Genomic DNA, 12,403 nt, shown 5'->3' on the forward strand with positions numbered 1-12,403 from the left:
CCCGTTGCGCGGAGGCCATTCTGGACACCCCTGGGTGGCCTTGATTTGGGTGGAGGGGGGTTACCAGGTAAGCGACAAGCCCCAGAGCTGGTGGTCTCTTTGAAAAGCCAGCCACTGCGGTCCTGGTTGCCACATGGGAAATTAATATTTAATCCTTAATATGGGGAACATCCGAGAGTATAAAGCAAGGGTAAAAAAATGAGTGATTCTCAGAAGTGATCAAGCACCGTAGTCCAAGTCCGTTGTCCAAAAACGTGTGCAGGGCTTCTATATAAGTCATCATGTAGATCAAATAATAAATGCTTCTGGCAGAAGGAAATTCGTAACTAGGATCATCCACATTTAAAAAGAAACGTGAGCACGGACCACCAGTGCAGAATACTAATAACTTATTAAGACTGAAAGAAATCGAACGCAGGCCTGCGTAAGATTCCAGCGGACGTTTGCACAGACTCGTTTCCCATTTAGTACAGTATTTGAACGTGTGGGAAGCCTCCGACTTACAATTAAACTGACATCCCAAGTGATCATTTTAACTAGAAACTGGGTTGTGCTTTACAATACAGTTTGCCATACCGCCAAAGACCAGAACGCATGAACGAGTGAGGTAGAAGGACGAGGAAAGGATAGTGAGCGAGTGACAGAGATTTAGTAGAAAAATGTAGTGATTTTGTATTTATTTAATTATTTACTATTGATAATAAAATTGTTCTATCAACACTTTGGCAATACATATACATAAACTGGCAGCACGGTGACACAGCGAGTAGCGCTGCTGTCTCACAGTTCCTGGGTGGTTGTGAGAGGATGTGGGTTCGATCCCTGCTCAGTCTGCGTGGAGTTTGCATGTTCTCTGCGTGGGCTTCCTCTGGGTGCTCTGGTTTCATCCCACAGTCCAAAGATATGCTCTTCAGGTTCACCCATAGTGTGTGAGTGATAGAGAGAGTGTGTGTTTCACTGATGTATGGATGACTGACCAAGTGTAAGTAGTGTATCTAGCAGTGTAAGTCTTTGGGTGCTCTGGTTTCCTCTCACACTCCAAAGACATACTGTTCAGATTCACCCATAGTGTGAGAGAGAGAGAGTGTGTTCCACTGATGTATGGATGAGTGATCCAGTGTAAGCAGTGTATCTAGCAGTGTAAGTTACCTTGCTGAATAAGGTGTGTGGGCTCATAACACTACATAGAGTTCATTGGAGCTCGCTTTGGAGAAAAGTCTCTGCTAAGTAAAGAAATGTAAACTTTGTCATGGCTAGTAAATGCACTAAATTGAGAGAAATTATTTACTGGAAAGTTTCAAAGTTTGCCTTTAAACCATGTGACGCTTATGTCATTCAGCCCATTAGGAAATCAGGAATAGCACCACACATACCTTTTATAGGAAGCCACTTGTTTAAGTATCTGCAGAGGAAGAGCGCGTATAGAGATAATCCTCTAAGGGGGTTACCGTGGGATCAGATGAAGGCTGCTGTTTACTCAGTTTAGGCCTCCAAGGCCAAAAGATTCAGAGGTGGTCAGCTATTTATAGTTATTACCCCATATAGTGCCAATGTGCGCTGTGCAGACATTTGATGGGCGTTTGGGTTGTGATGTTTCATTTTGCGTTAAAATATCCTTCTAATGCAGTCAAACAGCTCTTTTCCAACTGAAAAATAGCAATGCTCTGTTTTGCCAAAGGATGCTGGCTTTCTTTATCGCGATAATCAATGAATATATCAGTGGATATATCAGCTCATATGGGTGGATTCTAGAATGTTCTGTCCTCCACTCGTGTTCCTAGTGCGGCGAGGGCCGTGAAAGTATGTGACATCTGTGTATCCCTTAGTTTTACCGCAAAACGGGTATTTAATGACAATCAGTGTTTCTCATGTGGCATGACAGGTGTGTAACGACCAATTCCATATGTTGCTTTAGAGGAAATCATGTGAGTGGTAGAAACACACAAGTAGTGCAGGTGCAGAAATAAGTGAAGACCAAGTTGCATTTGTTAAACCAAATAGGTAAGTAGAATCAGCTGTGCAAATCAGTCATTTATTCATCGTAAGTTTACGTTTTAAATGTAACATTGACATTTTACAAGTGTGTTTTAATATTGCGTACAAGAATAATGACCATCCCTATAGGGTTCACATACTTTCAAGCAGCACCCATAATCATAGGTGGCTTAGCATCGTAAATTGCTTTGGAGAAAAGCATCAGATTAATTAATGAATTAAAACATCTCCACAGCGAGTTCAGCCGGAGTCTCCGGTGCCGCACCTCACGTTGAAAAATACGAGGAAGACGGACGAAAACAACAGATTATACATGCTCTTTTCTGCTGTTTAGGCTCTAGTAAGAGGGAGGGTTTTTAATCCCTTTTTCCCGTCTGTCCTTATTTTCGGGCTTCTAGGACTTTAATCCCGTGCCGAAGTTCTCCAGCATTGTGTCCGGTCTTTAGGTTAATACCGCAGTAAATAGCGGTCAAGCGCTGGTGCTGAGGCTCTGGGGCTCGGCGATCTGTCCTGGGGAGTTTCAAAGGAGCGAAGCTGTCCCGGCTCATCCTTCCGGGACCGGATTGGGGGGCCGCATTGACTTGCCCGGCAGGCGGTTGGTGTCTTTGTCAGATGCTGCAGGTGCGAGTTGCCAGGCTGCGGTCCGCACCGTGACGAGCGAGGAGACACCGGAGCCGCAGGAGACGATCACTGTACGCCCAGCCTCAACATCCTTTATTCCCAGCCCATCTGCTTACAGAGAGTCCCATCCGGATGAGGGCGAGGGTGCGGATGTGGCGGGTTGCAAGGGGGGGGGCTCCCCCATTGATCGTTCCCGTTTACTCACGCCCCGTTCGCGCTCGTTGCAGTCAAAACAGAAGCGAAGTGCCGGAATAGAGCGGATTCCCCGCAATGAATGTTCTACATTGTGGGTTTGGTTACACCCAGTTATGTTTTTCACTTGAATTCTACCCTTGTCCTGCTGACGCCTCTGCAAAGTGTAAAACTGAAACTGTGGCTCCTGTAACCTTCCTAGCATGCCGTGTAACTCGCCCCGAGTGCACGCCGATTTATCGGCACCTCCGGCCCCAGATGTAAACGCGCCCACTGGGTTTCCCTCAGGGGTCTCGTGTCCCTTTCAGGAGCCCCTCTCGGGGGTGGCTGAGACTTGGGGGAGGGGTGTCAATAGGCCCCCGCCCTGTGTGCCAAACAGGCTCAGTGGCCGCCCCTTCTGGAAAATACACCGGCCTACTGTATTGACTGCTGGATAGCTCACCCTGGCCTTTTGATGCATTGAAGCGATTTTACCGTGGTATAGCTCAGAAGCCTAAAGAACTGTTCTTAATCCCCTGAGACCATGTGGAGCTCAGATATGGAGTTAGAGAAACGTGCTTCTTCCCGAGTCTTCCGGTGCATGCCACACACCTCGGTGCCCGGGTTGGATTTGTTTATATTTGTTTGAAGGTGAGCAGGGGGTGCGGTGGCGCAGTGGGTTGGACCACAGTCCTGTTCAACGGTGGGTCTGGGGTTCGAGTCCCGCTTGGGGTGCCTTGCGACAGACTGGCATCACGTACTGGGTGTGTCCCCTCCAGCCTTCTGCCCTGAGTTGCCGGGTTAGGCTCCGGTTCCCCGCGACCCCGTATGGGACAAGCGGTTCTGAAAATGTGTGTGTGTTTGAAGGTGACTGACCTGACCTTTCTTGACCTCCATTAGAGGGGGGACATTACAGCACAAAAAGGTTCCATCCTTTGAATAGGTGATCCCTGGCCATTGAATGTGCCACACTGAGCTCACAGCAAGTTTTCTACCTGTCGCCCTCTGGTAGGCACATGGCTCGTGCCGACCTGACCTGCCAGTTGTACCGTGTTTGGGTTCACGCACTTGAGCTTTTATGCATTACAAGGTTCCCCATGGCTGGAGATGCTGAACCGGTGTAATGTCTCTAACCTTTGACCGGGTCCGATCATCCCAAGTGTTCTTTTCCCCGTATCTCACCGTTCTACAAAGTTTATCTAGCACCAGGAACCGGACTTCACTGGAGGTTCCCATGGAAATGTAGCAGTTGCTGATGATTGTTGTTATTTCAACCACTTTAAATCCTTGTCCAGGTGTGTGAAACAAGCCGCTGCTATCGCAGCCGCCACTAGCGCTTCTCCATCTGAGATTCTGACAAGCTGATTGACGACATGTAGATGTGGCTGTTTCACAATTAAATTTACGTTTATTCACCTAGCAAATGAAAGTGAGCATAAACAATGAGACATCAGAAGTTGAAGAGCTTTAGATGCAGGATTATCAAAGCACAGCTTGTTTGTCTGATACCACCGTGTTGTTGGTTCACATCCCTCAAGTAGCTGCCTGCTGAACTGAGAAACAGATAGGAAATATACAGACGGTCATGGGAGCGATGTGATGGCAATTTACAAAGCTGTTAGGAGGTTAGGAGAGAAATGGTGCCGAAAGAGATGGATTTTGAGACCCTTCTTTAATGCTGGGAAGGACTCAGCAGCTCTGAGGGAGACAGGGATCTTATCCCAACGTACAGGAGACTTAACTGAGAAACTATGAACTTTCAGTTTTGGAGAAAACGGTTCCTGCCCTAACAGAGTGTGAATATAATCATCAGAATGACAGATGGTTACCAAGTGACCAGGGCCACAGGCCCAGTGGTTCCCACACTGAGAACCACAACTGGAGAACCAGCACTTGTTCAAAAATCTATCTGCTGCAACCCGTGACCACACAAGCCATGAGCAAAGTTAACTCACCGCTTCACAATTTCAGAACATAATGCATATGGGCAGTTCATGCGTGCAGTCGGAGCAGGACAGGTTTACAGCAGCAGTCAATGAATGATGAAAGAAAACATCTAAGGCATGAAAACGATTCCAGACATCAGGGCCAAGGTGATCGCGGAACCACATTCCTCCGTGTTGTGGAAGAAATGGTAAGCATAGCATTGGTGACAGGTGCCTTCAAGATCACTTCGCGGCCCTTTAGTTCTGGGAATCACTCCTACAGGTTTCACAAGACTTTTTGAGGTGAGAACCTGTGAAACATCAACATGATTGTTCACCTGTTCTCGAATACAGATGTTTCCCCCCCCCATCAAAGTGATACCCAGCTTGCAGTATCAAACGTTTGTGTATTGTCAAATTCGGGGTTTTCATCAGGGTCTCAGGTACAAAACATGATTCGAACCATCTGCCTCTTGTTTGAACATCTAGCTGCACAACCACCATGGCAGCTGGTATACCTGACGTTTGAGAGAATGAGCTCAGTGGCAAGTCTAGCAAATTGGGAAAATCTCCAACTGCGCAAGGAAAAATATACAGCATAAGGACATATTTTCACAGTATTCAGAGCTCAGAATGACTTTATCTTGTGTTCTTACAGTTGCGTGTTTTTCGCCCTCTTTGGAAGATGCTGAATTTTATTAAAATAATGCAAAGACACCGGATCAAGGTCAAGGGTGCTGCCGTGTAAAGAGGTAGAAGGTGGAATAGAAGCGCCGTGCCACGCTCTCTCAATGGATTGATATTTACAGGAGACGGAAATCAGATTAGTGTGTCTTAACCAATTATGGCTGCGTTTAGCATCATCTGTCGTGCGTTCCCCGCTTTATACCTCTTAGATCTTAAATGGTGCAAATGATCTTCCTTTTTCAGAGGTCAGTACTGGCATATGGGGCTGTAACCGTAATTAAATTAGTACAGTAATGAAATCAAATCTTCAAAATTAGATGATTTAAAAAAAAAAATATGGGTAGTCTTCTAAGCAAAACCAGTTTTTTGGGTGCTTATGATATTTTTTCAGTAAACTGTGACATACAGGGCTGCTTGAAAGTATGTGAACTGTATAGGGATGACCATTATTCTTGTATAAAATGTTAAAATAAAGTTATAAAATGAAATTATGGTTATGATTTATACAGCTGATTGTACTTACCTACTGGGTTGAACCAATGCAGTTTGAGGTTCACTTATTTTTGCACCTGAACTACTTCCATGTTTCTCCTACACACACAGTCTCCTCTAAAGCAACCTACACACTTATTATGTCACATGAGAAACACTGATTCTCATTCGGTCCCCATTTCATGGTAAGACTAAGGGACACAGGGATGTCACACACTTTCAACCAGCACTGTATCTTTCATTTTAAGGTTTGTACCTCACCCAGCAGTATTACTTTCTCTCTACCCGTACTGTCCGCCGTGGTTTTCCCCCCCTGACGTGAACAAAATTGCCCACAATTCTGTGTTCTCCGGCATGTCTCAGCTTCTTCCCTCATGCGGTTCTTGCGCAACACTTAACGAGGAGCCATAACCTGCCTATAGCTACAAGGACCCATTCCTGCATGAGAGCATCATGTTTGTTTTGGACAACGTCCTGTGTTATCGTTCCCAGCTTCATATCTGGGGATAATCTATCATTTGTGGGTGGCAATTCCAACCGTTGTGCACAAATTCAGATGAAGTGCCCCATGACAAAATCATTTCTGATAACAACTCTCTGTATATCCATCCTTGCTATATTGATTTTCATAGTTATCTAGTGCTTCTGCCATCACTACCAATACAGCTTTGACTCATCCTTGATGACTCATTTAGATCGTTACCATGTCAGCACCGACATGCATGCAAACAGCTCCATGGATGTTATTAAGAGAGCCAGGCAGTGAGACACGTGTGCCTGGAACTCCAGCAGGGATCTCTTGGATTACAGGGCTAATCTGGCGGTTGACGGGGGCACCTGTACCCGTGCCAAAACTAAAGGATTAGAGACCAACTTTGCAATAATAAGATCGAGACCCAGGGATGTGGCCGCATGAGCGGGGGACTCTGGGTAATTTCAGGCTACCCCTCAGAATGGGCTTTATTCACGTTACATTTCCATTTATTCATCTGACGCCTTAGTATTCTAAGGCCACTTCCCGTGACTCTTACACATACTGCCCTTGGGGCAGTTCACAATATGACTGTGAGCCATATCCAAAAAAGGATGGACACCCCTGCACTGCAGTATGCTTGTGCAAGGTACAGTAATAACCATGAACTGACACAGTAGAAATTACCAAGCTTTTCAAATGGATAAGTAATGGAAAGTAGCTCAGTATTCAAACCTAAAGGAAGTTGTGTTGGACAGTATGGTAGCACAGCGAGTAGCGCTGCTGTCTCACAGTGCCTGGGTGGTGCGAGAGGATGTGGGTTTAATCCCCTGCTCAGCTGGTGTGGCGTTCGCATGTTCTCCCCTTGTCTCTGTGGGTTTTCTCTGGGTGCTCTGGTTTCCTCTCACACTCCAAAGACATGCTGTTCAGGTTCACCCATAGTGTGTGAGTGACAGAGAGAGTGTGTGTGTGTGTTCCACTCATGTATGGGTGAGTGACCCAGTGTAAATAGTGTATCTAGCAGTGTAAGTCACCACGGTAAATAAGGTATGTGGGCTCATAACACTACATAGAGTTCACTGGAAGCTGCTTTGGAGAAAAGTTTCTGCTAAATGAGGAATGGTACAAAGCTGTCAGGTAAATATTTGTTATTAATAATAAGTAAATAAAATGACTTATCTGAGTGCTTTAAAACAAATTAATGCAGTTAGGTGTACCATATATCTGCTTCTTTATTCATAGGTACAGCTGAAGCAGGACGGACTCGCAGGGTGCAGATACATGGAAGCCTTTACAGTTCATCCCTTCCTGCATCCCATAGTTCATGTAAAATATAGAAGCCTTTCATTTTGCCATTTCCTGAAAGGTTCACTGAAATATAACTGTATGAGATATTAAAATAAATTGGACTTGTTCATAATACAACACAATATTAGTTTTGGTTATATATTTCACCAGTCTGCATTTAGCTTCCCATTTCATGAGTCATTTCTGTCTTTATTCCCATGATGTGTATGTAATCAGGGTTTCTGTGGCTTTGGATTATGAAATGGAAACTTCCTGGGTTTTAGCCTTTCTCCGGTGAAGGTCGGGTGACTCTGCGGGGTGTCTTTGACCAGTCAGTGAGCTGAGAAGGAGTCAGACTGACCGCTAACCGGCGCCTGCCTTTAACCAAACGTCCCATCGAGAAGCTCCTGGAGAAAGTCCATCCAAGGTCTCATCCCCTGAGTTTGAACCTGGCCCTGGAGTCCAGGCGAACAGCAGTGTGTCGACAGAAGGAGTTACACCAGGAGCTCAGAGCTCAGATCTGTGTGTCTACAGCAAGGGCTTAAGTAAATCCCCTGCTAGGAAAAGAGGAACGCACTCGTGGAGAGCTCTGTGTGTGTGTGTGTGTGAGGCATTGGAGGTCCACACTGACATCCTGCTGTTTTTCCACATCAGCTTGTAATTAACAGTAAAGTAATTAGCAAGGGATAAACCAGCCTAATTATTTTGCTTTCTTTAAACTGAATTTAAATCATCTCTAATGATTTCACGTTATATGTGTTCACAGTATATTATTCATATAATGTGTTCAGCTAATATCTGCCCCGTAAGGAAAACGCACTTTATTTACACATCTCTATATTTAGTAAAGCAATTTTCATTAAGTACTTTGCTTAGGGGGGATAGTTAAAAGTCCCTTTTGGGGTTTGACACCATATCCTTTGTGCCACAAGTCTAGTCCCTAAGCCGCTGCACCACCTGCAGGTTTGTATGAGTAACACAGCCCTTTTGGATTGCAAGGAGGTTGAGCTCACCATCTCCTGCCGCTACCAGAGATGGACAGCTGACCTCTATCCAGAAACATTTCCCAAGATCATTTGCCCTGGGTCAAACTGCAGCATGTGACCAACCGGCAAAGACCTCGTTGCTTTTTCACTTGCCGCTGAGGGGAGGCGGGGATGGAGCTCGCAGACCGCTGCTGTTTAAATAGTCGTGAATACTCTCAACCAGCTGGCTGTGAGAGCAGGAGGTGACTGATTGCACCCCACTGGCTGTTTGCAATTCGGTGATTGCCGCTCCTGGTTTCGTCATGACCGCAGCGCAAGCTTTCCCAGACTTGCGATGAGGTAATGCTTGAAAGCAGAGCAGCGACAGCAAAGTGTAATCTCCCCCCATGCTTTTCTGGGCGCTTGGTCTTTATTTGCTCCGCATAAATGAATCGTGTTCACTTTGGGTACTGAACTTGTTCCCCTCCTGGTGAGTTTGTCCCGAGACCACGGGGAAAAGGGTTAAAAAGAAAATCTTGCAAAGTTTCCTCTTGATAAATGAATAAATGTAAATTTAATATGTTTCCCAATTTAATTATGCAACACTATTTTGCTTTGATTCATCAATGTTCCAAATACTCATTTTGGCATTAAGACATTTCGCAGTGAGCGGTTGGTTACCGGTGGCAACGATGTCTGTGGGCTGTAGTCAGTTATGCTTTGGTTTTCTTACCTGACAGCACAGGGGCGGTCGTATTTAGGGGGTCATAGATCAATGTCCCCAACCAATTTGTGACCATGCTAGTGTGGAATGTTCCAGAAAGAACTCTACTGTCATGCTCTTAAAGAGAAGGATATCCAGTAAATAGGATATCCAGCTTATCCAGTTCTATAAATAGGTAAAACAAAGTAACATGCCACAAAATGCTGGCAGGTATTATTAAAGTATCAGTTTTTTTTTTATCACTAAAGAAAACATTTGCACACACATTGACTGAAAGTGCTTGTCCTCTATGGGGGTCACCAGAGCCTAGCCTGGCAACACAGGGCATAAAGCCAGAGGGGGAGGGGACACACCCAGGATGGGATGCCAGTCTGTCACAAGGCACCCCAAGCGGGACTTGAACCCCAGACCCACCAGAGAGCAAGACCCATTCTAACCCACTGCACCACCACGTCCCCTACAACACATTTGCAAAACTACTTATTTTATCTGGTCAGCTGAATGTATACAAGTTTTTGATTTGTGTTTAACGGCAGCTTCTTCTTATTTGTTTTGAAATGTGCATCCCGAATTAGAAGCAGATGGTTTTTTTGCAGCATTCGAACTTCCTCTCGGTCACTTTCACACTTTCGATGTTACAGTATTTGACGGAGAGTCGTCACACAGCCCAGCGGTTGCACTGACTGTCTGGCTTTGTGGTGCAGCCTTTTGGGCCTTTCTACCCCTGCATTGTTCTTACATCTGAAAACTTCTACTTATCTCTAGGGTGCGTGAGGAGTATTGGCTTGAAGTCCTGAGCGGTTCACCCTATGCTTCAGGGATAGGCTCTGGACCACCACAACCCTGCACTGGAGATGCAGTTATTGATGATGGATGGATGGATGGATGGATATTCAAATTTTAAAGGAGCCCTGTGTCATAGCCTTGAGCAAAGATATTTAATCTTTATGCCTTCAGTAGAAATATCCAACAGTGTATAAAAAGGCAACAGTCTAAAAACCGTAAGACTTCCATGTTGCGTTTGATGAAAGCACTGCTCAGCAAATAATTCAGTTGAGTTAACATTTGTATAGTGCCCTTTGCAACAAGTTACATAAGACCGCGTAACAGAGAATAAGTCAGAGACATGCAGCATGTAGTTCTTGTAAGAACAATGATGCACAGTTAAAAAACAAGGTGGCAAGGAGCCAGGGGGCAGAAGGAAGTGCAGTGAAGTGTCACTAATGAAGTATAATGCAAAGGTGGAGTTAGCTCAGCTATCGGTGTATCTCCGTGGTTGACATATCCCCCCCCCCCCCCCACCCCCACCCACTGGGATGTCCCCCTGTTGCGGAGGAAGGCCTGGGGTGATCGTGTCACACGTCAACCCTCATTGTACTCTGAGAGTCTAAACAGAACAACACGGAAGTGTCTCGGTGGTGAATGTGAGCTCCAGCTTCTCATTTGAAACCTAACAAAGTTGTGTGTGTGTGTGTGTGTGTGTGTGTGTGTGTGTGTCTGATATTGTAAAGCCTGTGTGGGGGAGGCTGTTGGCAATTAAGCGCTAATTGTTCCAGTCGGAAGAATGGGGTATTCTTTGGGTTTAGTGCCAAACCAAGCAGCTGGTGTCTTTGGGGGAGTTCAATGAAGCAGATATTGCTCTAAAGTTGGGCAAAGTGAAGCGAAAGGGCAATGCAGGCGTTGTGTAATAGACAAAATGGCTGTTGACTTCACACAAATGAATCACTGGGACCGATACAGTCATCCTTTATCAATAACCACTTGGTGAAATGCGTGGTCATGATGGTCTTGAGTCTCTCTTGGAGGCAGAGGGTGTGAGGCAGAGCAGCAGCAAGAGTTGGAGGAGCATAGTGGTTTGGTTGGGGTTTAGCAAGTGATCAGGTCCTGCAGGTATTGGGGAGAAGATCCAGGGAGGGTCTTGCAGACTATAACCAGAGTGTACGACTACTGGAAGTCAATGGAGGGAGAGAAGGAGGGGAGATACATGAGATTAGAGGTTTTCTACATCCTGCTGGAGATCTTTCTACAGGATATTAGTGATTGATGAAAGGATCTGCATGTTCTTCCATATTGGGTCACATGGGACATGAAAGGCTGAGGAGTGAAGGCACCAGAATGCAAATGAGAAGAGGTCAGCACTAATTTCACAGAAGAACTCAGCTCTCATGCCAATGGCAGCTGGGGACACGACCCATGGAGCCCCCTGGAAGTGTGTCCTCCTTGGACCATAGCAGTGAATGACACTTCGTAACCGTTTGTAGTGTTTCACCAGTTTCTTTGTTATATCCCGTGCAAATTGGTTCAACCACTGTATGGTGTGCTGATGGTCGGCTGATCATTCATATCATGCTGTTTTTTTTCTCTCCTCGCAGAACTCCATGAACCTCCCGCCGGACAAAGCCAGGCTGCTTCGCCAGTATGACAACGAGAAGAAATGGGAACTCATCTGCGACCAGGTGAAGACTTACTCTGAGATCTTCCTGCGGCGTTAGAAGACATAGTGGTGTGCACCAGAGTATTTTAATGTGACTACTGGTGGTTGGGGGCGAAAGGGCTGCTGTGATGTGCAGCGGATTAGATTACGCTGACAAAGGTAAAGCGAGACTTTGCCATCATTGCCCTTGACATTTTGGCGTCTCGGTTTGACACGAGTACACAGTGGTAGGTCAGTAAAGCCCTTCAGTTCTGTTAATCTCTGTCATCAGTGGAATAAGAGCTGCCTGCTGGTTAGCTGGAGAAACCGTATTTTTAGCTGTGTGTTTAGCCAAATTACGTCTCCTGCCTGCTTTTCGGGGAAGCTAATTAAGACGCCGTCTCTCCCTTAATCATAAGAGTAATATACATCCCTAAGTGCCAGAAACCATAATTTGAGGGGGGAAAAAATCACAGACATTTACATAAAACATATTGGTCGGTGCTTTTGAGTCATAACAGAGCCTGTTGCCACAATATTTCAAATATATGACCTTAAATTATAATTTCCAGAGAAAAGTCTTGCATTTCCAGCTCCGTGTCCACCAGTTTAGGGCAAAATGCTCTCACTAGGTTGGTGACATCATGACAT

General features: G+C 45.6%; 1 protein-coding gene across 4 annotated transcripts in view; it reads left to right on the top strand.

Moving 5' to 3' along the window:
- Positions 1–12,403, top strand: part of LOC108929008 (formin-like protein 2) — a 55,228-nt gene that overhangs the window by 9,274 nt on the left and 33,551 nt on the right. For all 4 annotated transcript variants that reach the window (XM_029257959.1, XM_029257960.1, XM_029257961.1 and 1 more), the window contains exon 2: positions 11,712–11,795. In XM_029257959.1, the coding sequence (XP_029113792.1) occupies positions 11,712–11,795 (84 nt within the window). The remainder of the gene's footprint in view (positions 1–11,711; positions 11,796–12,403) is intronic.

The sequence above is a fragment of the Scleropages formosus genome, chromosome 14, assembly GCF_900964775.1.
Source record: "Scleropages formosus chromosome 14, fSclFor1.1, whole genome shotgun sequence".
NCBI classification, from domain to species: domain Eukaryota; kingdom Metazoa; phylum Chordata; class Actinopteri; order Osteoglossiformes; family Osteoglossidae; genus Scleropages; species Scleropages formosus.